This window comes from Poecilia reticulata, chromosome 2, assembly GCF_904066995.2.
Source record: "Poecilia reticulata chromosome 2, P_reticulata-male-v2, whole genome shotgun sequence".
Lineage (NCBI taxonomy): Eukaryota > Metazoa > Chordata > Actinopteri > Cyprinodontiformes > Poeciliidae > Poecilia > Poecilia reticulata.
In genome coordinates, this window is record NC_088831.1 from 44,971,369 (window position 1) to 44,997,301 (window position 25,933).

The window sequence follows — 25,933 nt, forward strand, 5'->3', positions numbered from 1 at the left end:
TTTAGCAAATTAAATATTTTTCTCCTAGCAAAATATTTTGATATTGTTTGCCAAGAGTTAAATATCTCATTTCACATTATTTAGCTAGCTCCAAATGTTTAGCTAAAAACTAAATATTTAGCTTAAAAATCAGTATTTGTATCAATATTTAGAAAGCTCAGAGCTGATTAGACTTTAGTTAATTTTAGCAAGCTCATAATATTCAATGTGGAGCTAAATGTTTAACTTAAAACTAAATATTTAGCTTTCTAACTAAAGATTTAGATTCAAACTAAATACTTGGCTTGATAAGTAAATATTTAGTTTGGATCTAAATCTTTAGTTGGTTAACTAATCAAACCTGCCGCCTCTTGCTGCTCTCATGGTCCACAGCTGCTTGGTTATGTAACGGCAGATAAGATTGTTTAATCTTCAAAATCAGTTCCACATATTTGAGTCTTTTGATCTCTCCGTCATAATAAACGGCGCCTCGTTCAGCACTTTGCTCCAAACGATGAAGGTTAGAGCAAAACCACCAGCACACAGATTTATTTTGTGTTTTACATAAAGTGAGCAAACAAAATCTATTATTTACAGCATAAGCCATATAAAAAGTCAGATAATTGATGGTTCATCCACAGGAGCTGGAACTGATCATAGTAAAAACATTAAATGTGCTGATTGCAGTGATAAATGAGAAAGAGCCGTTTGCTTCAGATCTGCTGCCACTCTCCCGTAAAGCTGTGGTCATCCCACGGCCCAGTCGACCTGGTCGGACTCAGGCAGGTCTGGTTCTTCATCTGTCCACAAAGTGCAGGTCCAGTTGTTTGTCTGGAACCAGAACTGTACGGTTGATGCTTTTCAATTCTCCGGTCGTCGGATCTGGCTTGACTTCAAAGTGACGAATCAGCTGAAGGCAAAAAACAGAAAGTAAAAAAAGACAGTGAAGCTTCACTGGAATAATTTTATGTACGTTTAGAAATGGATGGATTGGTGAGAAGTTGAAGCGTTGACTTCAGAGATCCAGACACCAAACTGGATCTCATCAGGTGTTGACAGGTCCTGGTTCTGGTCTGTTTGGGATGTTTCATGCCTCAGTGAATTTCTGTGGAAGCTCATTGGTTCTGTGTTAAATTAAAGCTTCTTATTTGGATCATATTTTGATCTACTGTCTGATAATGTCCTCATGCAGATGATGCTGCTTCAATGTTCTGTGTTGAGAAAAGGTCTTTATTTCTCCCAGCAGGCGAAATAAAGTCTAAACTCTAGTAAAGTCTAGAGACCCCCAAGACCAGAACCAGGACCTTTCAACACCAGAGATCCAGTTTGGTGTCTGAATCTCTGAAGTCAACGCTTCAACTTCTCACCAATCCATCATTTCTAAACTTACATAAAATTATTCAAATGAAATAAAGTCTAAACTATAAACTCTATAAACTATAACTAAACTATAAACTCTATGCAGACGACGCTCCGCTCTATTCCTGTTTAGTGTTAAAACATTATTTATAAGATTCCAGGGTTGGATTGTATCTGAATCCAGAATCAAACATCAATCAAAATTCCTTGTCTTAGCTGGAAGCATCACTCAGTTGGTCACGGCGTTCCACAGGGCTGTGTCCTAGGACTATTTAATGTTTTATGATATGATTCTGAATTTCTAATCTTTCTGGAATCAGAACCTTTTTAAGCTTCTTTATCGTGATGTTGCATTGTTTGCTACCTGAAACAGAACCAAGTACATCTCGAGTTCTGCGATCCTGCGACCGACGCAGCCTCGAACGCCGTAGCCAAACGGGATGGAGCCGAAGGCGTTGGGCCTCTGGCGGCCGTCACGGAGCCACCGCTCCGGCCAGAACCGGTACGGTTCTGGGAAGGTGTTCTCATCATGACTGATGGCGTAGTGGCAGAACGTGAAACCAGTCTGGAGAAAGACGAGTCAAAAGATTCAGGAACGTTAGCACGGCCCAGTTCAACCTTCCAGAAGACATCCGCCCAACATAAACCTTTACACCCACAGTAAATACTAGTGTTAGGCCTCCATTTTATTAAACAGACTGATCTGTACGCCATCTTGCTGATGTCACAAAAGGTTACATAAATTTGAGCCTGGTAAACATTCTGTCTGGGAAACCAACCCGAAAAGACGCCGCAGATTCACGTGTGGATTATTTTTATTCTAACCAGCTGGTCAGGAAAGGAGACTTAAAACATTTAAATTATAAGTTAAAGGTCAGTTGTTTCTGAAGCCAATAACCTTTCATCATAATGTTTCTCATCAATTGTAAAGGCGTTACAGATGCTCACAGCAAATATGTGCAAAGTATATGATACTGGATTATAAAGAAGAATCAGACCCACTTTCTTTGGAAACTGATATCCACCAACAGAAATGGGTTTTTCTGTTATGATCCGTGCGTTCATAGGAACCACAGGGTACATCCTGTTGAAGATCAGTTCAGCAGATTGTTAACGGTGAGTGGTTATTAGAGTGATTCTGGTTAGAAACACCAAAGCCTCTCCTTGCTGTCTGACCTGAGAGTTTCCTTGATCACGGCTCGTAAAAACGGCATCGCAGTGACCTCTGCGGCGCAGGGGACCCGGTCCGCCGGTACCAGAGAGGAAACCTCCTCATAAAGTCTGTCCTGGGTTTCTGGGTTCCTGGACAGCTGGTACAAAGTCCAGGTCAAGGTGTTGGAGGTCTTTGAGACAAAGACACAAACATGCAACCAGAAAGTAGCTTTAAAATTAATACCAACGAAGTTGATAAACACCGAATGTTCCTGGACAGAGCTTTAAGCATCTGGTGCGTCAGAAACACTTAAACGAAGCAGGATGTTGACTTGTTCAGGACTTGTGTGCGTACCGTGTCCACGCCGGCTAACAGCAGCTCCGTCACGCTGGCATAGACGTCCTTACTGCTCATCTGGGTGTTGGACAGGAGGTACGTCAGATATTCACCCTCCACATCCTGGTCGTTGTCCACTCGCTGCTGAATGTCCTCCATCTTCTTGTCGATCAAAGTTTTAGCTACAGGAATGAAGCTTGGTGTTGTTTCAGTCTCTTATGTTTGATCAGGGCTCATAATTCTCTTTCTGTTGGATTCAGCTGAGCTAAGAGTTCAGGGAGAGTTTACTGCTTCCTGATGTTACACCAAAAATCAGTTAATATTGTAAGAACTGCCTGTTTTAATTGTTTAAACACCAAATATACCTTAATATGAATAAATGCACACGGTGGAAACCGTCCTGGCTTTATCGTAGACATTTACACATTTACAACATTTACAGTTTTCCTTATTTCCACTCTCAGTTCTTCGGCCAATCAGCTCCGAGGCAAACGAATGATGATTCATGTATTTATGCTTTCCAATGATGTTATGGTTAAAACCCTCAGATGAGCGTCTACGTCTCACTCAGGATGTTTCTGGAGCGTCCTAAACTCTTACAACCTACGGCAACCCAAAAGTGCCACAAGTTGCTACCTTTTCCTCACATTTGGTTAAAAAAATGAAGCAAGTCAGACTGAGGACACAGCAATGCCTGGACAAATGGGAAAAATGGACAAACTTCACATCAACGAGACAGGACTAATTTTGGGTATGAATTGTCCCCTTGTGTTTTTGTTTTGTGTTACTAAAATGAGAGTCTCCCCCTGGTGTGTGATTTTTGTTTCTATTGCTCTGTATTTTATAATTTATATGTATTGTTTGATCTTTCTTCTTGAGTGTACTCTTATAACAGCAACAAAAATAATAAATCAAGTCAGGATTCAGACTAAATCCAGTCTGAAGGCAGTTTTTACACCATCGGAACAACAAAAACCTGCGTTTATTCAGGTCACTGAAAGCTGCTTTTTGTGTTTGAGCTCAGTATAATGTTTAATGTTTAATGGCCTAAATGAACGCAGTTTTCCTTTTGGCAATCAGAAAGTGGTGACTTATAAACTCCATCTCTTGTGTGACTGTTTCTCCAGACACATGGCGGCAGAACGTGGTGGTTTGTGGCACCAGCCGCCTGCGACGCTCACCAGTTGTTTTCTCCAACTCACCGAAGCTGAAGATGCCCTCCCAGCCAGCGATGTAGCGCCCCCAGAACGGCAGCAGGCCGCGGCTCCACTTGGGCGTCATCACCACAGCCATGCTGTTGGAGAACATCTGGGCGATGGAGTTTATGAATTCTTGGGTTCCGGCAGGAATTTCCTTTTCCAGGCAGCCGAGCCGAGTCTCAAACAGTATGGAGGCGATTCCTGGATGACAAAAACAATTAACCCTAAATTAAAAACCGGATGTCAGAGTACTGGTTCTTGGGAATGATGTTTGCTGCACACCTTCCAGAGAGAACAGGTACAGCTCATTGGACATGTCAACAACCAGGTCGCCTGTTGGGCTGCAGAGACGCAGATGTTTGATCCGTTTGATGAAGTCCGTCACCACGGCGTTGATCACCCCGTCGTACTGAGCCGAATCCCTGGGATGGAGCATCCGCTTGTTGAGAACCGCCCTCAGCTTGTACCAGCGCTCCCCTTCCCTGGAAGCACAAACAGCTCATCACATTTCATAAGAATGGAGAGAAAATTAATATCAAGCCCAAAGTTGGTGATGTTGAGTGAATTGTCTTCTTTGGTTGTGCTGCATGACAAAATATACAAAATGTTTACCTACGCACTAAAAGGATATTTTGGTCAAAGTGGTGCGAACACAGCACCCTGAGGAGCTCCGCAGCTCAGCTACATGTACAGCAGAAACACCATTCAAAGCCCAGATAGCTCAGACGAAAAAATGAAAAAAGATGAAAAAAAATTCAGTTTAATCCTTATTTGATTAAACAGAAGTTTAAACTGAATTTACAGTTTTTACAGAATTGCCAGTTTTAGGTGTTTTCACACCTGATAGTGTGATAAATTCGTTCGATTGGGGACCAAAGTTACATGTGCTTCACTTTCAGCTGAGCAATCTGTTCCCCTCCTCGCCTGTGGGGGCGCTGCACCAAGAGCAAATGAAGGAAACACAAAAACATCCAGCATGCTTTTCTTTCAGTGTGGAAATACTGAGACATGAGTTTTGCATTTAAAAACCTCGTGGACACATGAATATTTCCACAGTTCATTATATTATTTCAATACAACACGTCATTTTCAGGGTTTCCCCTTCAAGAAATGGCGGGGATAACCATGGCAACCAGTGATAGGGAGTCCTGAGTCGCTATTTTTTTACGTGTTAGCTTGGGACTATTGGATGAACTGCCTTTCCTGGTGTCTGTTTCAAAACTAAAAATCAGGTCTAAACAGTCTGAGACTTAAATAAAAAATGCAGTAATTGTGTTTTGCCTGCAGGTTGCGATAATGTCGACTAAACCAGAATTTAAGAGAAGATCCTGAGCTAAACGCTCCTGTCCATCTTTTCTTTGACAAACTTCATCAATTCTGTTTATTGTACATTTTCTCAAAACATTGTACTGATGGCAACTCCGACCTGCAGGTGGCAGTGTTTCTTACTTCCACCACTCTGCTGCCTCAGCCTCAGCTGATGTCAAGTTATCGTCTGTGATCGATGTGGTAACAAAAAGCGATTTATATATATATTTTTTAATAAATAAAAACGTGTGTGTGTCCAGTATGTCCGATTTTTTTTTCTTTTTTTTAGATTTTGGAAGGAAAAAATTTTGCAAAATTCTGGCCAGTGATTCACTTTCAGTTCATCCACTCATGACATTTATCCTGAAAAGCTGTTTTACATCCATCACAACAGTTTCATTTGTTTTTTACAAACTGTGGGTTTACTCTGTGAAGGGTCCGTATCCGAACCCCCTCATGTCTCGGTACTCCGTCCACAGAGACATGTCTCCTCTGGACGGAAACTTCTCGTCCTTCCTCAGCAGCTCCTCCAGCAGCTCGGCCGTGTTCACCGACACCGACTTCAGCCCGCTCCAGTATATGGGTCCATACAGCTGCTTCTCATACAGCTGAGAGGGAGAGATGAGAGGGAAACCGATCAGATCCGATCAGACCCGATCAGAATCCCGATCAGACCCGATCAGACCTGATCAGACCCGATCAGATCCGAACAGACCCGATCAGACCTGATCAGACCCGATCAGATCCGATCAGACCCGATCAGACCCGATCAGACCCGATCAGATCCGATCAGATCCGATCAGACCCGATCAGACCCGATCAGACCTGATCAGACCTGATCAGATCCGATCAGATCCGATCAGACCCGATCAGAATCCTGATAAAAACCAGTAACCTGACCTCAGCTGAACGCTCCCAGCAGAGCTACGCCCTCCTTTAGCTCCTTTAGCTGGTGGTTGCCATAGAAACTATGGCTGTACCGACCCACTTTTTTTTCTCTTCCGATATTGATATCTGAGCAGGGGCGGATCTAGCGGGGTGGCAGTTGCCACCCCAAACGAGAGCCTCGCCACCCCTGTTGCCGCCCCAGCTAGCGACAATGAATTCAATAAATAGTTATGGCAAATCGGACGTTAAGCGCATGAAACTCTTTTTTCCCCGACAACATTGAATGCAACACAATGTAACCTGACACCTACTGCTAAGTAGCGGGAAGCGCGAGAGAAGGACAGAGCGCGAGGCAGCAGCATTGATGATATATTACTGGACATTATGTGATTTATCGTAAATCACACATGATGCGTCATTTCTGTCCATTGAGTCAGGAATATCGGTGGTCAGGAAAATACTACAATCACGCAAATGATGTTTAGTAGTTAATTCAGCCATAGATAATGGTAATAAGGGCTTCAGATTTCACAGGTGAGAAAAACTTTTTAATTTAAAGAAAATATTGAACAAGTGAGCAGTGGGTCAGTTATGCTAGGCTAACTGTTGTTAGCCTGCTACTGACTTTGATAGCCTTAGCATGTGCTGCGCAGTTCGGTGTGTTTTGGTTCCGTTGGCAGTAAAACAGGTCAACCCGCCACCACGTCATCAGTAGAGCAGCTGGTTATTCAATCAGCTGATCAGCCGCCGCTGTGCTCAGGCGAAAACTTATTAATAATAAGTGTAGAAATGTTTGTTTTTTGGTGTTGATTACCCTGATCGGTAATCTCTGCTCGATGTGCTCGTGGAGCTGTTGTCTGTCGGTTGCCAAGGCAACGGGTCGTGTGTAATAACCAACACACAGCGAGAAAAGGCGGAATAAAAGTTGCTGGAGCTATTTTTTGCTTTATTTCTTCATCCATTTGAATTTTGTTACTTTATTCTTAAATTTCTATTTTTGGTATTATTTACAGAGTTTATTTGTAGGTTGATAATTGTTGATTTTATTAATTTTTTTGGTTTTATTATTTTCTTATTTATTTTCTAAATTCAGACAGGCAGTAATGTGGGTCAGTCCACATAGATCAGTCCAGGGGCCTGGAGAAGGACCAGCAGGCATTTGGGTCTGGGGCCGATGGTTTTTCAGAGTGGTAGCATGAGAACAAATGAAGGTTTGATGTCTGTAATTGTTTGATGAAAGAGGAAAATAAATCACCAAGAACAATCAATAAGTTTGGACATTGAACCTTGTTTTGAACCGTGTCTAGAATCTTGACCCCAGTGCCTCAGTAGTGACTTGGTGGAACTTTTACTGGATGTTTGGCTTGGCGAACAGTCAGAAGTGGTTCTGTTTGGTTCTTCACCTGTTTATCAGCTTTATTGTACCTTTATTGTGGCGCCACTGCAGAAGCTGCAATTCCTAAAACAAGACAAAAACTGAGCTAATTTCCTGTGTTCTAAAAACATGGTGATATTTATAACAGTTGTCAAACTACGGCTCCTACAGCATATTTAAAATAAAACGATGGATCACAATTTAAGTAGATATTCACCCTTTCTTGCATCTTGACAGAACTAACAGAAACTAAACTGTTTATAGATTTATAATCATGGAGAATTTATCAATCATCAGTTTTCTAATCTTTATTTTAAGTCGTATTTAATAGATATATCTAATAACAAATGATGGCGCTACTAATATTTTTGTGACAGATTTCTCCTTGTCCTGAATTGGGATAAAATGGTTTTCTGGACACAATGAATCACATAGTGACCAATAGGTGCTGTCCAGTCCAGTAATACATCAATTAGCAGGAGAATGAAAGATGTGAAAATAATTAACTATACTACATTAAGAAATTGTATTTAAGCCTCGGTGCTACATGAAGCTCATTTTGAAACAATGCAAGTTAAAAACAATATTTCGTATATATATATATATATATATATATATATATATATATATATATAGCTGACTGTATAGCTCAATAGGTAAGTCACCAGTCTTCCACCCGGGAGACCCGGGTTCGAGGCCAGGCTGGGGGCTGGGGCAAAAAGTTACAACGGTGACATTGAGCTGTCAGTGTGGGTCCTTAGGCAAGACCCTTGGAGCTATATAGCCTACCTCATACCATGAGAGACACAAATAAGCATGACATGCCGGCTCAGACGTCGCCCGGTCAAACAAGGTCTGCGTCAGGTGCTGGGGGACCAGAGCACCCTGATGAAAAGTGGGCTACTGGAACAAGACGGAAATGGGCGAGAGATGAAAACATGGATCTGTTGGAATGCTACTACTCAAGTAATCCTAGTCAGAGGGGCTACATGCAAAGACTGTGGGAGGAATGGTTAGCTCGACATCCCCAGTCAACACTAACTGCCAAACAACTAGTAGCTCAGTGTTCCAACATCCGCAAACGGCAACTGCTGTCACAACTGGAGATTGACGAGGTACGACACAAGTGCTACGGGAAGGAGCCAGGATGCCAGGTCAGAAGGGAGTCAACTACGACTCCCCGCCCAGAGACTGGGTATGTAGCCCCAGTAATGAACGAACCATCTGAGCTGAACGAGGCAGCAACTGACCTGAGAGAGAGAATCATGGCCCGAATGAACACCAGACGACCCCGACGCCAATTACAACGGCTGAGTGAAGTACCATCAGAAAGTCTCATTGAAGATGTGAATTCGGCATTGAGAACGATCCCTACCAACACCATAACAGAAACCAATGAGCTGATATACAACTCAGCATCAGTGATCCTTGAGATGCTTGGTTATAAGAGCAACCATGAGACCCAATACCCACCATGGAAAAGACGGTTAGAGGCTAAGATCAAGACAACAAGGAGGGAAGTGAGTCAACTGTCAGAGCTCCAAAGGGGTGCAATGAAAAGATCAGTACCCAAGAAGTACAGCCAGATGCCCATACCTGAAGCACTCGAAACTGCCAAACAAAGGCTCCAAGCCTTGGCCAGCCGCCTAAAGAGATACACGAGAGAGAATGAAGCCAGGAGGATTAACCGGCTCTTCGCCACCCAACCAGCTAAAGTGTACTCTCAATGGCAGGGTAATAACAACAGAGCAGACCCACCCAGGCTGGAGACTGAACAATACTGGAAAGGCATATGGGAAAGGGAGGCGTCCCACAACAGCAATGCACAGTGGCTAACCTCTCTACGAGAGGACCACAGCAACCTCCCTGAACAAGCCCCGGTAACCATCACTGTGGCAGATGTCCAAGACAGAGTCTCGGGTATGAAAAACTGGACAGCACCAGGACCTGACATGATCCATGCCTACTGGCTTAAGAAACTCACTGCCCTCCATGAGCGACTGGCAGCTCAACTGAACCAGCTGCTACAAAATGGGACTCACCCTGAATGGTTAACTGAAGGGCGAACAATCCTGATACAGAAGGAACCCTCGAAGGGTTCAGTCCCATCCAACTATCGGCCAATAACCTGTCTCTCTACAACATGGAAGCTCATGTCAGGCATCATAGCGGCTAAGATAAGCGGGCACATGGATAAATACATGAGCAAGGCACAGAAGGGCATAGGCATAAATAGCAGAGGAGCCAAACACCAACTCCTTGTAGACCACACAGTTGCCCGAGACTGCAAAACCCGACACACCAACCTGTGTACCGCTTGGATTGATTACAAGAAAGCCTATGACTCAATGCCTCACACTTGGATCATTGAATGCTTAGAGATGTACAACATCAATAGGACTCTAAGAGCCTTCATTGCAAACTCGATGGGGCTGTGGAAAACCACCCTTGAAGCCAACTGCAAACCACTTGCACAAGTGTCCATCAAATGTGGCATATACCAAGGAGATGCTCTGTCCCCACTGCTGTTCTGCATAGGCCTGAACCCTCTCAGCCAAATCATCAACAAGACTGGCTACGGATACCGACTCAAGAATGGGGCTATGATCAGTCACCTCCTCTACATGGATGACATCAAGCTGTACGCCAAGAGCGAGCGAGATATCGACTCACTGATCCACACCACCAGGATCTACAGCACTGACATTGGGATGTCATTCGGACTAGAGAAGTGTGGTCGGATGGTTACAAAGAGAGGGAAGGTCGCCCACACAGAAGGGGTCTCACTCCCAGAAGGAACAATAGCAGACATAGAGCACAGCTACAAGTACCTGGGAATACCACAAGCAAATGGCAACCTCGATGAGGTCACAAGGAAAGGAGCCACAGCCAAATACCTCCAACGAATAAGGCAAGTCCTGAGAAGCCAGCTCAATGGCAAGAACAAGATCCGTGCAATAAACAGCTATGCCTTACCAGTAATCAGATACCCTGCCGGAATAATTAGCTGGCCAATGGAAGAGATGAAGGCCACGGATGTTAAGACTAGGAAGCTACTAACCATGCATGGAGGATTCCACCCCAAATCCAGCACCCTGAGACTGTACACGAGCCGTAAGGAAGGAGGCAGAGGACTAGTGAGTGTGAGAGCCACTGTCCAGGATGAAACATCCAAGATCCATAAATACATCAAGGACAAAGCCTCAACAGACGATGTGCTCAGCGAATGTCTCAGGCAATGGGGAACAGAAGACAAGGTGCTGGAAGTACCATCATGGGAGGACAAGCCCCTACATGGGATGTACCACCGACAAATAACTGAAGTGGCTGATGTCAGGAAAACCTACCAATGGCTGGAGAAAGCTGGACTCAAGGACAGCACAGAGGCTCTCATCCTGGCCGCCCAGGAACAGGCCCTAAACACCAGAGCAATAGAGGCTCAGATCTACCACACCAGACAAGACCCAAGGTGTAGGTTGTGCAAGGAGGCCCCTGAGACAGTCCAGCACATAATAGCAGGGTGCAAGATGCTGGCAGGGAAAGCGTACATGGAACGACATAACCAAGTGGCGGGCATAGTGTACAGGAACATCTGTGCAGAATATGGACTGGAAGCCCCAAGATCAAAGTGGGGAACACCCCCAAAAGTGGTGGAGAATGACCGAGCTAAGATCCTGTGGGACTTCCAGATCCAGACAGACAAGATGGTAATGGCGAACCAACCGGACATTGTGGTGGTGGATAAAGAACAGAGGAAAGCCGTTGTGGTGGATGTAGCAATACCAAGTGATTACAACATCAGGAAAAAGGAGCATGAGAAATTGGAGAAATACCAGGGCCTCAGGGAGGAACTGGAAAAGACCTGGAAGGTGAAGACCACAGTGGTGCCTGTAGTCATCGGGGCCCTCGGGGCAGTCACCCCCAAACTGGAGCAGTGGCTCAAACAGATCCCAGGAACAACATCAGACATCTCAGTCCAGAAATGTGCAGTTCTAGGCACAGCCAAGATACTGCGCAGAACCCTCAAGCTCCCAGGCCTCTGGTAGAGGACCCGAGCTCAGAGGATGAAACAGACCACCCGCGGAGGGTGAGAAGGGAATTTTTTTTTTTTTTTTTTATATATATATATATATATACGAAAAAGTCCCTGCCACCCTCTTGCCACCCCATAAATATTTTTCTAGATCCGCCCCTGTAAATAACGCATAGAATTAGACTCAATAGAAATGCCCTTGTGGATCAGAAAGATCGTCACAGATATCTAGAATTATTTTCTATACCAGGGTCTTTCACAAATGACGTAAAACTACTACATTTAGATCAGCGCTTTGGCGGCCATTTTAGCTTCGGACAAGCGCTAAGCTAACTTAGGTGATTAATATGCACAGTTTTATTCCCACCAATCGTTTTTTGCCGACTGCAAATAAACTCCAGCTGCAGAATCGTTTCATTTGACACAGAGCTGATGTAGCGACAGTGAATCTAATCGATTCACAGGTTTTTACAAACTGATATCCAATTGGAAAAATGAACCGCGAAGCATTGAGGAGTGAATATTTTTATATTTTATTACTCGGCGGGAACTCGTTAAGCACAGATTTTTAAGCCTTTCAGCCATTGCTGCTTTTCTCTCTGCTCACTTTGAGGCTTCTACATTTCAACCATTGTTTAGGTTTCTCCACACTGAGATTCTGCATCCAGGAATATGGAAACAAATCTCCAGCAACGTTACGCGCTCTTCAGATATCGCTGTTCTGTTTGCTTCGTTTGTCCGAACATCCAGTAGTGACGTCTTTAGCGATCTGATCAGTGCGTCTCCAATAGAAACAAAGATAATGCTACCTGAGCAGCATTAGCTTTGGTCATGAAAAGCAAATGCATGATCAAAACCTGCCTTTGCTTTGGTCATTCAACATACCCAACGCCAACAGAACCGTGCTGCCGGCGTTAGATTTGTTAGCACCAGGATGTGGAGGCGCTTCAGGCTTTGGCTGTAGGTGAGAAAGCTGCAGAGCGGTCAGGTACCTGCAGCTCATGCAGACGGTTGTAGTAGCCCTGGACCAGCATCCTGTAGAGCATCTCTGGGACGCTGACCCGGGGCAGGTCCGAGGCGGCCCGAGGCTTGACCTGCAGGGCGGGCAGGACGGAGGGAGCGGTCCGGCACCGCTCCCGGCAGCAGACCTGGCTCCATGGCAGCAGACCGCCGCTTCTCCCTGACAGCGCTCTGCTCAACAGCCACGCAGCCATGGCAGGAGGCGAGTGGAAAACACGCGGATCCTGTTACATCCAAGCTGCTGCTGCAGGGAGGAGCCGATTTAACCCGTCCAGATCTGAAGACACAAACCACAAAGGAAGGAGTCTGAGGAAATGTCCAGTTTTCTCTGGTTTAAAGCCTTTTGAGTTGTGTAATCTGTCCGGACGGAGTTGTTGTGAAACGTCTTAATAAGCCGATCTGCTCCTAACAATGAAGCTTGGTTTGCCTTTTAAGGGAACAGCCCAGCATGTGAACACTCCTCGCTCTGGATTACACAACCTCTGGGGCTGAACATAAACGCCAGCTGCTGACAGCAAAACGTCCGACTGTTTAGAGAATCTGAACTTTCCTGAACTCTGGAGCCCTTACGCTGAATACCAAACTGAAATGTCTCAGAGAAACATCTTCAAGGAACTGACTACGTTTCTCAGTCCTGCAGTGTGAGTGAGTCATCTTCCTGCTCAGAGGATCTCTGTGTGTGTGTGTGTGTGTGTGTGTGTGTGGGTCTGTTGCCGCCTGCACACCTGTTGGTCATTTCCCTCATTAGGCTCAGGGTGACCTGATGGTTGACCTTCACAGGTGTGCACTAGCCGTGTTTCCATCAACGTTTTTTAATCTACGCTTTAAAGTGTCGCATTAGAAATAATTGTTGGAAATGTCCAAAATCAAATAACTTCCTCAGTTTCACAAAAAGGATTTTACGTTTGTTTTTGGGTGGTTTTAGGTTTTCTGAAAAAGATTTAATGCAGTAAAGGGAGATGGAAAGACTTTGGCCAAATAAGTTCTGACAATGCAAACTTTCCCATCCGCTGGAGGTCTGTGCCTTACCAGAGGCACAAAGCTCTGAGCAATTTAACATGAGCTGATGATCTGGTTACCCAGTTCGTCTCGATGTAGAAGTCACCAGCTACGTTTTCATTCACCATATAACTGTTTGGCTTAATTCGGAAAAACTGCAACGAAAACACTTTTTTCACAACGTGTCTCAATCCACGAAGAAGAAAACGACAGGAAGCCATCGGATGATGGCGGAGCACGTTTTTAATGACTCACTGCATGAACAAACTTATTCATCTGTGATTTTACTTGTGTTTCTTATTTAGTGGAAAAACTGCAGTTGAACCACCAGCAGAATATTTACAGTTTTGTAATGGAAACGCAGCAACTGAAGTTCTGGACCGGCTGACGTATCAAACAGGACGTTTGATTTCTGACTTTTTCCTGACCAGGTTCTGAAAATTTTTAACGATTTTTATGAAGCTAAAGTTAATCTTCTCATGCAGATTATGATGCTTCATTCCACAAAGTTCTGGATTGAGAAAGAGTCGTTACTCCTCCGTCTATCAGCTCCCAACAGGCAACAGCAGCAGGAGAGTATCCAACGATGGATGGATGGATGGATGGATGGATGGATGGATGGATGGATGGACGGACGGACGGACGGACGGACGGACGGACGGATCAGAAAAGAGGAAACTCATATTTTTAGATAAATATGCTATAATTTAATTATTTTACATTTATAAAATCTGTGGAAGATGAAAATTATCTCTTAAATTTGTGTAACAAGAAAAATAAAACTGAAGACAAATGTAGATTATACCACATCAGTAAAAACATTATATTACTAATTACGTTATAAAATGCAAATTAATTGAACATAATTCGTGTTTATAACAAACATGATCAGATATTTAAACCTACAATCACATTTACAGACAAAAACAGAAATAACCCAGAGTATAAAGCAAGAATGACGCTAATCTGACCCTACTGCCTTTTATTTCTAATTATCATGTCAATAAAAATGATTTCCAACTAATTTAAATATTTTTACAGTGGATGAATAAAGTATTCATCTTTTAATAGCCACACTTTGTATTCTCTTTATATTATAGAACCACATGAATCCAGTGAATCCGTCAAACTCAGACTTCGTTCATCCAGATCTGTTTTCTATTTTCTACTGTTTTTTCTAACCAATTCAAAAGGATTAATAACCCAAATGTCTTTTTAATAAGGCAAACTATTTAAGTTTTCAATCTACAATTATTTAAATGCTTTCCAACAACAATAGAAAAGACTATTTGTTAAATTAAAATATTGTCTGTTTAGCTTATAGTTAGTTGAACCAGTACATAATAATCATTTTTTATACTGGTTTACAAAATACATTACAAAATATTTCTCCTAGCATTTTACTTGACAATTTTGGCCTAATGATATACATTTTAGAAACCCCGTATATAAATTACACACTAAACCACAAACATTAGAATTTAGCAAAACAAAAAACTGTTTTGTTAACGTCCAGATTGTTTCTGCACATCAACACCAGTGACTGTAAACTCTCCAGAAAGAGGAAGGCCTGGCCTGTTAGCAGCAGCTAGCTTTGACGTTAGCATACAGAAAGGGCTTCAGTAGTTTTTCTCCCCATTAATAATTAAAGTGTGGAAATGCATGTAAGTTTAACTCCATCATCCAGACCTAACTACGGTCCTGCTGTGATTGCACATAGAATGGTCGGCTAATGACAGTTAGCCTCTAGCTAACTAGCTAAAGGCTAACTGTCAATAACTTTAGTTTTAGCTAAATAGAAGTTTTCACATGAAAGCAAAACAGAAGCAGCACTTTTGGGACGTTCAGCTAAACTGTTAAATCAAAGTGTTCCTTCATCGTCGCTCCACAAAGTGCAGGTCCAGTTGCTTGTTTGGCACCAAAACGGACCGACTGACGATCTTTAGATCATCCGCAGTGGGGTTCGGTTTGATTTCAAACTCTCGAATAAGCTGAGAAAAAATGCCAAAAATACATAATAATTTAGAATATTGTAGAAAACACATTGACAGATAAACTTTAAGCATTTATTTTACTGATTATGTCTCCAAGACAATGAAAACCGAATTATATAAAACTAATACACAGATTTTTTTATACAGAAATCCAACGCTTTCAAAGTCTCAATCTGGGTGTAATAAATCTATGAATTTGACTTCTTTAATTACATTTTGAAATAAATAAATACAAATAATGGCTGCATTGCTTAGAGTCAGGTAAATGCTAATCGGACTCTGGTCCTCCTCAGCCTGGGTCCGGTTGAAGTGGACTCTGGTTTGGTTTGAATGTGGATGTGAACGCTTCTTTATCATGATGTTGTGTTTGGTTTTGTACCTACCCGAAACAGAACCAAGTACATCTCGAGTTCTGCGATCCTGCGACCGACGCAGCCTCGAACGCCGTAGCCAAACGGGATGGAGCCGAAGGCGTTGGGCCTCTGGCGGCCGTCACGGAGCCACCGCTCCGGCTTGAACCGGTACGGTTCTGGGAAGGTGTTCTCATCATGACTGATGGCGTAGTGGCAGAACGTGAAACCAGTCTGGAGAAACAACAGAGGAAATATTACAATCCTGTTTTCTATTGTTCTGATATAAATTGGATCAAATCTTCCAGTGAACAAAAACTAAATCTGGAGAAAATTTACTTTATTGGATTACAAAACAAAAACCAGACCCACATTTTCTGGAAACTGATATCCACCAACAGCAACAGGCTTTTCTTTTATGATCCTTGAATTTATAGAAACCACAGGGTACATCCTGTAAAAAATAAGTTAAGATTATAAACAGGCTGCATGTAGTTAACACCAAAGCCTCTCCTTGCTGTCTGACCTGAGAGTTTCCTTGATCACGGCTCGTAAAAACGGCATCGCAGTGACCTCTGCGGCGCAGGGGATCCGGTCCGCCGGTACCAGAGAGGAAACCTCCTCATAAAGTCTGTCCTGGGTTTCTGGGTTCCTGGACAGCTGGTACAAAGTCCAGGTCAAGGTGTTGGAGGTCTTTGAGACAAAGACACATTTAAATCACTGTGCAGATAAACCAGAATCTAACTGGATTGTGAATCTAGTTAGAGTCAGAATACCAAACCCTGCAATAAAAACGGGTTTGGGTTTTATTATCGTAGGAATGAGTCACGTACCGTGTCCACTCCGGCTAACAGCAGCTCCGTCACGCTGGCGTAGATATCTTTGGTGCTCAGCTGGGAGTTTGACAGGAGGTACGTCAGATATTCGTTCTCCACATCCTGGTCGTTGTCCACTCGCTGCTGGATGTCCTCCATCTTCTTGTCGATCAAAGTTTTACCTTAAAGAACAGAAGTCGAATAAATAGAGACGACCCGACAGTTTAATTTTGCTGCAGTTGCCTCCAACACCCACTCAGCTTAGCATAGTTCTTCAATATCTTCCATTTGATCACAGAGCTTCAGGCGATATAGTTAGAGATGGGATTATATCAAAGACACAAAAGCAGAGCTATCACAGGAGACTACGGGTTGTGATGTTTGCCGATGACGTTGTGGTCTTCAGTGAGAGTAGAGACATGGAGGTAAGTGGAACAATTAGCAGCAGCAGGTGGAACAGTGAAAGCAGTAAGTCGGTTACAGTGGATGAATTAGCACCAACCTGAAGGAAAACCAAAAGTTACAACGTCTTAAAATGTCTCAAATTCATTAAAAAATGCCAGTTAACCTTTCGGGCCTTTTCTGTCAGGCACAGAAATATTCATTGCGATCTGTGACTGGAGTCTTATGTGGCTGAAGCTAACTAGCTGCTAATATACTCTTGCTAGCTACTTGGCTTTTTGCATCTATCACTGGTTCCCTTCTGTGAAGCTTCAGCAGCTCACCAAAGCTGAAGATGCCGTCCCAGCTAGCGATGTAGCGCCGCCAGTAAGGGAGCAGGCTGCGGCTCCACTTTGGGAAGATGGCCACAGGAAGGGCGTTGGAAAACATCTGAGAGATGGAGGTGATGAACTCCTGGGTACCGGCAGGAATCTCCTCGCTCAGACAGCCGAGCCTCGTCTCAAACAGTATGGAGGAAATACCTGAGAGGGGAAACCTAAATAATCAAAAACAAATAGAATCTGTTCTCAGAGTCTCAATACTTATGGACACTGATGGCGCACACCTTCCAGGGAAAACAGGTACAACTTGTTGGCGATGTCAGGAACCAGGTCGCCTGTTGGGCTGCAGAGACGCAGATGTTTGATCCGTTTGATGAAGTCCGTCACCACGGCGTTGATCACCCCGTCGTACTGAGCCGAATCCCTGGGATGGAGCATCCGCTTGTTGAGAACCGCCCTCAGCTTGTACCAGCGCTCCCCTTCCCTGGCAGCACAAACATCAGAAAAGTTTCACGAGCTTTTAGGAAAATGTTTGGTTTGAAGCTGACCTCCTGGATCGATCGATCAGGTTAGTTTAGACTTCTTAGGTTCAATCATTTTGTTGAACAGTTCCTTTGCAGTAGCTATTTATATTCTACGAGCCTCCATTATGTTTTAGTTTAAACCTCTATTGCCTCCATTTCAGCATTTTTCCAATGTATTTTTCAAGTTGATAGTTTTTAAATCTCAGTTTTTCCTCATTAGTGACCCGTTTCTGCGTGGTCACATTTGTTTGGTTCAATTGTGATTTTAGTTTAGGGTTTGACCCCGTTTTGAAATAGCAGTGACATAAATGTGCCGCTAAATGGCAGAAACGGGACATTATGGGACTGACGGTCCCATAATGCTCCCCTCCATTCGCATGACGGTGCAGCAGCAGGTGGAACCTGTGACTCGCTCCTTTCTCCTGTAAAACAGGTCATCTGGATCTGCCCGCCTGTCCCTCCACCTGGGACCTGCAACATTTCCACTTATATCTGAGGTACCTCAGGGCTGCGTCTTAAGGCCCATTCCCTGTTCACCGTGTATGAAGCTCCAATCTCTACAGCAGGCTTTATTCTTTGGTGAATGCATATGTAAATACCAAGCGGACCAGAAACAGGAAGTGGACTACAATGCAGGGCATTCTGGGAAAATACAACCAAGACAAACGTGCTAGCCTAGCGTTAGTGGGAAAATGAGTCGTGGTCCTTAACGACAAAAGAGAAATCCTCCAACCACTAAAATTTGATGGCACTCCATTTTTGTTTACATTTCTAGAAAAAGGAAGTTGCTCTCGTTGTCTTCTTCAGAGGTTTTTGGTTCAGTGGTTCCTGGTGCAGCGCCCCCACAGGCGAGGAGGGAAACAGGTTCCTCAAACGATTCAGATGTTCGAACTTTAGCCCCCAATCGAACCTGAAACTGGACTATCAGGTGTGACTGTACCCTTAATCAACAGCTGTGTGGTTAAAATTTGGTGCCCCAACAAACAATCCGTTTTGTTTCTGATTGGAAACCATCGAGTTCAGATGAACTCCAGCAGTTCTGCCAAGATCGGACTGATGCTGGAGGCTGACTGATGACAGACCAGCCTGTCTGCAGCGTTCCACCGGGGGAAGGAACAGGAAGTGAACGGTGTTTACTCTGTGAGGGGTCCGTAGCCCAGGCCTCTCATCTCGCGGTACTCCGTCCACATAGCCATGTCTCCTCTGGTGGGAAACCTGTCGTCCTTCCGGACCAGCTCCTCCAGCAGCTCGGCGCTGCTCACTGACACCGCGTTGCGTCCGTTTTTGTAAATGGGTCCATACAGCTGCTTCTCATAGACCTTCAGACAGCACAACATGGTTACATGCAGCATTAACACGCAATAACAAAGCAGAGCTGCTCTATTGCTGCAGCAGTAATATTAATAAATATACATTTGCAGCCATGTTTTCCTGAAGTTCAGCTCTTATCTGAGATCAAAGCTCATGTTTTCTGTTTAACACACCAAGACCTAAATAAATAAGGTGCAAGTTGGTCAGTTACACCAGAAAATAGAGATTAATCAGAAAGCACGATGGGTTGTAACTGACAGCTGGACATTTAACCCAGAGCTCTGTTCTGACTGACCTGCAGCATGTGCAGAGAGGAGAAGTAGCCCTGGACCAGAACCCGGTACAGCATCTCCAGGGTGCTGACCTGCGGCAGGTCCTGCACCGACCGCAGCTTCTCCTGCAGGGCAGAGGAGCTCCACCGCAGCGCACCGCCGCAGAGCGGCCGCCGCGGGCTGCAGATCCCACAGGTAGCGCTGCGTGACAACCAGGCAGCCATTACTGCTCTGTGTGAACACGCAGTGGGAGGAGCAGAGCCGCTCGCTTCAGTCCAGTTCACCGCTGAACCGGAACCGACCCGTTGACAGGGAGAACCAGAGCTCAGGCAGAGGGCTGCAGCCTGCGGCTCCAGACCTGCAGGGGGCGTCATTACGCACACAGCAAAGATTAAGGAGATGTGGGAGAGTATAATGAGAAAAAAATGATTTTTTTTTTTCAAATTATCATTTTAATCTCAGAATTCTGATTTTTTTTTTCATTCATAAAATTCTGATTTTTTTCTGACTTTATCATAACAAAACTTGTGGAAATACAGAGGATTAGGGCCAATGGCAAAAAAAAACCTTTTCACAGAATGACATTTTTTTTCTTAAGAATTTATTTATTTATTTTACACAATTCGGACTTTCATTTCAAAATTACTACTTTTTTATCAGAAGTATGACTTTTCAAAATAAGCTTTCAAATGTGGTTCACTTTTAAAAATGCTGATTTTCTGAAAACAAGCCATTTTATCCATAAAACCTAAGCTATGAATATTAACCAATGAGCAATAAGAAAGCAGGAGGAAGTGAGTTAACCGTTAGGCTAACGGCGTTAGCATGTAGCTGCAGATCCAACAGACAGTAAACAGCAACATGGAAGCTGAAACTAATAACACGCAAAAAACAGAACCAGTAGTTTAGCGGCCATCTTGAAAATCAACTGTTCCGATTCAAGATGGAGAATTTAGTCTGAACTTCTCCTCATCTATCCGCCGCCATTATCAATTCATCACCATGGCAACCAGACTTTCCTGCGTTTACGGCAGAGCGAACATTACGGTCAGCGATGCTGATTGGCCAAATGTGATCAATTTCCCCAGTAACAAGACATTTATTTAGGATATTTAGCTTCATAGCTTCGCTAAATTCACTGCTGAAGAGCTAGTTGGTGGAAATGTTGTGTAAATAATACAGATTACATTTAGGTAGAGAAAACTGTCGCATATAGTACAATTTATATGCATTTCATTGTTATGTTTGGCAAAATCTGGGAGCAGCTGCCACTGCACATTCAGCTGACTGTCGAAATATGAACTTTCTCCTTAGGAAAGTTTAAATTACAAAGTGGTCCAATCTCATTATAATGTTTTTGAACCACTGAACGTTCAAGTAACTGGCTGTTTTTCATTTTGATTCATTTTGTTTGCATTTAAAGAAAGATTTCAGCATAGAATCTGCAGCAAAACATCTTAAAATATGTCACTTTTTTCAAAATATTTCATGAGACAACTGCAGGTGGAATTAAACATTCCCAGATAACCAAAAATGATCTTTTTTACTCCAATATTTAGAAACTTTGGGTCAGGAAACAGGCAGCTTTTTACAAAGAAATATTATCACATAAAACAAACTGTATATCTAACCAACTCTGGTTTATTGTTGCTCTTAATAAACAATAAACTAGAGGCTTCCTGTTAAATAAAGTCTTTATTCTGTCCGGTTCCGATCCATCATCCTCGTATTTGGGCCACATTGTCTATGGATCCTGCTGGATCCATTTTGTGCAGCAGGAAGTGTCCTTGGACCTGAGCGGCGCTGATCTCCGTGTGCGCGGCTAACGCTAGCTTAGCGAAGCGATCTCCTTCCGACGGCGGCTGGTCCGGGTAGAACCGCCGGAACATCTGGCCCAGCTGCCAGGCGGTGCAGTGACCGATGTACTGCTTCAGGTCGACCCGGCCGGGCCGGACCAGCGCCGGGTCCAACCTGGGAGAGCAAGAGAGGCGGTTAGCAAAGATAGCAGCAGGCTGTAGGCAGAGCCTGTTGGCTAAGTTATAACAACCAGAACATGAAGAACTTCCAAAAGGTTCTGAGAAAACTTTTAGATGCACATCTATGGATTAAAAGTATAAAAATTTAAATCCGAGTTTCTTCGGATTTAAAGTCAAACTGAAGTGAGTTCCCGTTATGCTGGTGATATTTTTATTTTTAAAAGTACAAATATTTCCTTAAAATTACAATTACAAAATTGTGGCAATAGAATATCTCACACATCTGAAGTGTTTTTATGTCACAGGTGATGCATAAAATAACATTGTGACGATCAATTATATATATTTTATAGCAATGTCTGTGTAATCTGGAGTCTATTTTTCTCCTGGTGTTCCTGAATGCATCACTCACACACACATTATGCAAAACAGACCAAAACAAACAGGTTAAAATGGCTCTTACAAGTCAGAATTTCTTGAAATTGCCGAAGTATCGGGGAGGACGGTGGCCCAGAAGGGTCAATGGAAGCAAAGGCAACAACGAAAGCTGCTGGCAGATTTATTCCTATTTGTTTACGTCTGTTGTGGTTTTTGGTTTTGTAGCTTTTGGTTGTTCTGTCATAACTTTGTTTCGTGTTTTTGTTGTTGCGTTGTAGCTTTAGCACTTTTGATCCATCTGAGCCGCCGTAGGAGGAGATAAAACCATGAAACGCTTTATTGTAACTGATCAGGACCACAAGAAAGAAAGATTTACATTAAACTACATTATTTAAATTAAATGACAGATTGGAAAAGAATAAAATGTGAAGCTACAAGTAACATCCTTTATATTAAATAATTAAGGTTAAAAAGTATTTGAAAAAATAAATGCATAAAATCAATCAGATCTGTAATAAACTCATTGCATTTTCTCTCATTTGCAGCTGAATCTTTTGATAATAATTTAAAAAAACATATATTTATATGTATATATATATATAAACAGAAAATAAAAGATTTTACTGTAATTGTTTGTTGAGGTCTGATGCAGTTTTTGTGGTAAAAATTGAAATAAAAAATTTTATTCACAAATTATCAAATGGATTGTTTTGGACCTGAGGAGTAAAAAGTGGAAATTTTAACTGTGGGTCAAAGGTCAACAAGACTTTTTAGGAAAGAGATTTTTTAAACATTGAGCAATGGGAAACATTTCCTTTGACTCAAGACTGTTTTGAATCAATAATCATTGATCAATAATCAATATTGCACCTGTCGATGAAGTTGGTGGTCATGAAGACGATTCTGGCCTCAGACGAAGCGACTCCGTCCAGCGAGTTCAGCAGGCCGCTGAAGGTCAGGCGGCCCATTCCCTGGTAGGCCAGCGGGTCTGGAAGAGAGGAGGAGAACCGGTCAGCGTTCCGGTTCTGGTTCTGGTCGGGTCGGCCGGTTCTGCTCGGCTCTCACTCTCGGTGGGCAGCAGCTCCCGGCTGACGAAGGCGGCGTCCACGTCCTCCAGCAGGATGATGCTCTGCTGCGGCGCCACGCTCAACAGGTGGTTGAGCCGGTCGTCCGACAGCGTCCGGTCGCTCAGGCTCATCAGGCAGATGCTGTAGCCCAACTCGCCGGCCAGCGCCGTGCTGCAACAGAACCGGACCGGGTCAGAACCACGGGAACGCTCAGACCGACACGCCGCAGCAGGACGACTCACATGAAGCTGCTCTTCCCGCATCCTGGGGGCCCGAACAGCAGGTACCCTCTTCTGTAGGGAATCCCTGAACACACACAGACGGGATCAGAACCGGCAGCCCGACCTGGACGGGTCGGCACCGCCCGACACCAGAACCGGTCCTTCACCTCTGTCCGTGTACCAGCGCGGGTTCCCGATGAAATCCTTCACGTCGTCCACCAAGCGCTCGGCCACGCCGGCCTCCAGCACCACGGAGCTGAGGGGCCGGCGTCGCCGTGGAAACCCGAAGGGCCTCCACTCACCGCCCATGGCCGTGTACATGACGGTCCGTCCCTCCTCCTGCTTCAGCGCCAGCTCCCGCGCTGCACGACACCATCACAACACATTCAGCTCTGACTGGCGCCTCCAAAGTAAAAGCTAAGAAACTAAATTTATCTGAATATTTATTTCATGAGTCGAAGGTTCGGATCCTTTTGACTGGATCTGAGCTCATTTACCGGAAACAGGAAGTTAAATTCTGTGTTTTTATTAATGACCAAACATCGACTACGACATAAATAACTTTCTGTTAGCCAAACGTCACATACACAAATGTTGCTTCTTTAAAACCATTCCTAACTTATACGGAGGAAGAAAGAGCTAAATTTGTTTTATACAACGTTATGTTTTATAAAATGAAAAAAAAGTGTCAAAACATTTGAACTTTAATGCTGTATATACAATATGATTTCTCTTGTTTGTTTTTTTTTGTTCATTTTTGTTTTTAGTTTTTTTTCTGAAAGTGATTAATTAGATTTGTATTCAATTAATCATCAGAATAACTGTTAGATTACTAAAATGATCATTTTCAACAGGCCTAATTAAAGGCTCAGGGTTTTCCTGTGTACCTTCCTGCAGGATGTTGAAGAAGATCTGCCGGTCTCTGCCCAGAGCGGTGAAGGTGATGGACTCCCACGGAGTCCCGGTCTGCAGATTCAGCATCTGCTTCTCCCTGGTCCGCTCCACCCGGATCCACTTCCTGCCGTACCTGGACACCAGGTGGACCACATCCAGCTGACTTCTTTATATCAAATACTGATTGTGCGTGTGTGCTTATTTGAAATGTATTCATTTATTTGCACAGTCATTAACATTTTTGTAAATGGGCCAGAATTGGTCAAAACCCTATTTTTCATCCGTTGTCTCTGGACCATACGGAATGTTTCTTGCTAAAAAGAAATAAAGTTATACAAAACAAGGTCAAAATTATTTAACTACACGGGTGTCAATAAATTTTGTGTGACCGCATATTAAAACATTGCGGTTACACGAGCAACAATTCAGAAACATACCTTTCAAAATCGTTGCGCTTCTATAGTTGTTCTTACGGTCGCGCTTGCGTTCAAGGACACTGTATAAAAATTTTTATAAATAATATATTGTAGATAATATACTTAAATAGCTATTTGAATTAATAGATTTTACTACAATTAGTACACATCAACATACTATATGAACAAGATAGCTGCGAAGTCTCTAAAATGATGCGACGATTTACAATGATTAAATTAACGAGGTGTACTTGAAGGCAGCAAGCAGCCGTAAAAACCAGTTTTGATGCGCAACAAAGTTTAACTGAACGGAGCTGGAGGTTTTCCTCACCAGATGATGTGGTTCCCTGGACTCGGGTGGAAGTCGAACTGCGTGTGGACCCGTCCGCTCTCGTGTGCCATGTAGGAGGTTTCCACGCTGAGGTGCTGCGTGTGCGTGGCGTGCTTGGTGATCCAGCTCAGCAGCCAGTGGTAGCTCTTGTCCCTGCTGGGAACCTCCAGGGTGATCATGTAGTTCCTTCGGAAAAACACCATGCCCACCTGGGCTCCCTTTCTGGCCACGGCCAGCGCTGTCCCGACCCCGACCAGTCCGAACCCAGCACCGAAGTACGGGTTGTCCTTCAGGCCGTCCAGGAAGTCCGACAGCGGCATGATGCTGGTCCCGCGTCCCCTCCTAGAACCAGAGTTTTAACTCAATTGATGTAAAATCCACGGCAGCCCGAAGGATCCATGTGATGCAGCGACCTTTACTACACTTCCTGTGTTACCGGAAAAACATTCCGACTGTCCACCAATACCCATCATTGTATGTTCCGGTGTTCAGATAATCGTCACTGAAGTTAGCTTCAGATTCGAAGCTTCATTAAACGATTATTACGCCTTTGTATGTAATCTGGATTATCTTCAATTCTAGTACAACACGTGGATTATTTAACGATTCCTTGTTATTTGTCAAACTTTTATTCCATTTGTGAAAATAACAAAGATAAATTTCACTTCTTATTTTAAGTTTTTACGCCACTTTAACTAAACTTTTTAAACACTTTTTACTGGACTGAACCTGGTCGCAGATTATTCAGAACATTATTATTCTAATCTTTGCAGAATGTCTACTTACTAAGAAAACACAAAAAGAAAATCTCACGCAAAATACCTATTTTTATTCCCACTCAAATACCACTATATTATTTGATTAATAAAAAGTAATCAGTGTAAATGAATAAAGGTTAAATAGGCTGAAATTATATTAAGTAAATAAATACATTAAAATCAATTTCACCCAGTCATACCCACAAACGTTAACTTATTATACTTATCTGTAGGGAACCTTTAGTTACTCATGTC

The 25,933-nt window shown here is 43.4% G+C and overlaps 3 protein-coding genes across 6 annotated transcripts; all 3 read right to left on the reverse strand.

Moving 5' to 3' along the window:
* Positions 1–512: 512 nt before the first annotated feature.
* Positions 513–12,844, reverse strand: LOC103461862 (sterol 26-hydroxylase, mitochondrial-like). The gene is made up of 9 exons (XM_008404224.3): positions 12,623–12,844; positions 5,761–5,942; positions 4,309–4,508; positions 4,030–4,227; positions 2,846–3,009; positions 2,515–2,681; positions 2,341–2,422; positions 1,703–1,903; positions 513–889 (listed from the first exon to the last, which is right to left on the reverse strand). Exons 1-9 carry the CDS (start codon positions 12,842–12,844, stop codon positions 776–778), a joined length of 1,530 nt encoding a protein of 509 aa, XP_008402446.2. The 3' UTR covers positions 513–775.
* Positions 12,838–19,917, reverse strand: LOC103461863 (sterol 26-hydroxylase, mitochondrial-like). 4 transcript variants are annotated; one of them, XR_014086717.1, is made up of 10 exons: positions 19,661–19,917; positions 19,192–19,373; positions 17,815–18,014; positions 17,534–17,731; positions 16,827–16,990; positions 16,520–16,686; positions 16,366–16,447; positions 16,027–16,227; positions 15,442–15,640; positions 14,441–15,393 (listed from the first exon to the last, which is right to left on the reverse strand). XR_014086717.1 is itself a non-coding variant. In XM_008404227.3 (9 exons), the coding sequence occupies exons 1-9, from the start codon at positions 19,859–19,861 to the stop codon at positions 12,913–12,915; spliced, it is 1,410 nt and encodes a 469-aa protein (XP_008402449.3). In that variant the 5' UTR covers positions 19,862–19,917; the 3' UTR covers positions 12,838–12,912. The 4 variants fall into 4 exon arrangements, 3 of the variants coding, with proteins under 3 accessions (XP_008402449.3, XP_008402448.3, XP_081460869.1); XM_008404227.3 differs by lacking the exons at positions 14,441–15,393; positions 15,442–15,640 and adding an exon at positions 12,838–12,927; XM_008404226.3 differs by having other exon boundaries at positions 14,441–15,640.
* A 1,244-nt stretch (positions 19,918–21,161) lies between these two features.
* bcs1l (BCS1 ubiquinol-cytochrome c reductase complex chaperone) lies at positions 21,162–25,767 on the reverse strand. The gene is made up of 7 exons (XM_008404222.3): positions 24,921–25,767; positions 24,167–24,306; positions 23,447–23,641; positions 23,301–23,364; positions 23,057–23,229; positions 22,862–22,979; positions 21,162–21,608 (listed from the first exon to the last, which is right to left on the reverse strand). The coding sequence occupies exons 1-7, from the start codon at positions 25,238–25,240 to the stop codon at positions 21,356–21,358; spliced, it is 1,263 nt and encodes a 420-aa protein (XP_008402444.1). The 5' UTR covers positions 25,241–25,767; the 3' UTR covers positions 21,162–21,355.
* Positions 25,768–25,933: the final 166 nt, after the last annotated feature.

Coding starts and splice junctions, on each gene's coding strand:
- LOC103461862 (XM_008404224.3), bottom strand. CDS start 12,844: ATGGCTGCGTGGCTGTTGAGCAGAGCGCTGTCAGGGAGAAGCGGCGGT. Junction 2,682..2,845: donor TGTTAGCCGGCGTGGACACG/GTACGCACACAA, acceptor TTTGTCTCAAAG/ACCTCCAACACCTTGACCTG. Junction 2,423..2,514: donor GTGATCAAGGAAACTCTCAG/GTCAGACAGCAA, acceptor GATCTTCAACAG/GATGTACCCTGTGGTTCCTA.
- LOC103461863 (XM_008404226.3), bottom strand. CDS start 19,861: ATGGCTGCCTGGTTGTCACGCAGCGCTACCTGTGGGATCTGCAGCCCG. Junction 18,015..19,191: donor GGCTACGGACCCCTCACAGA/GTAAACACCGTT, acceptor TTGTGCTGCCAG/GGAAGGGGAGCGCTGGTACA. Junction 16,228..16,365: donor GATATCAGTTTCCAGAAAAT/GTGGGTCTGGTT, acceptor TTGTTTCTCCAG/ACTGGTTTCACGTTCTGCCA.
- bcs1l (XM_008404222.3), bottom strand. CDS start 25,240: ATGCCGCTGTCGGACTTCCTGGACGGCCTGAAGGACAACCCGTACTTC. Junction 24,307..24,920: donor CCAGGGAACCACATCATCTG/GTGAGGAAAACC, acceptor CCTGGTGTCCAG/GTACGGCAGGAAGTGGATCC. Junction 23,642..24,166: donor CTTCAACATCCTGCAGGAAG/GTACACAGGAAA, acceptor GGTGTCGTGCAG/CGCGGGAGCTGGCGCTGAAG.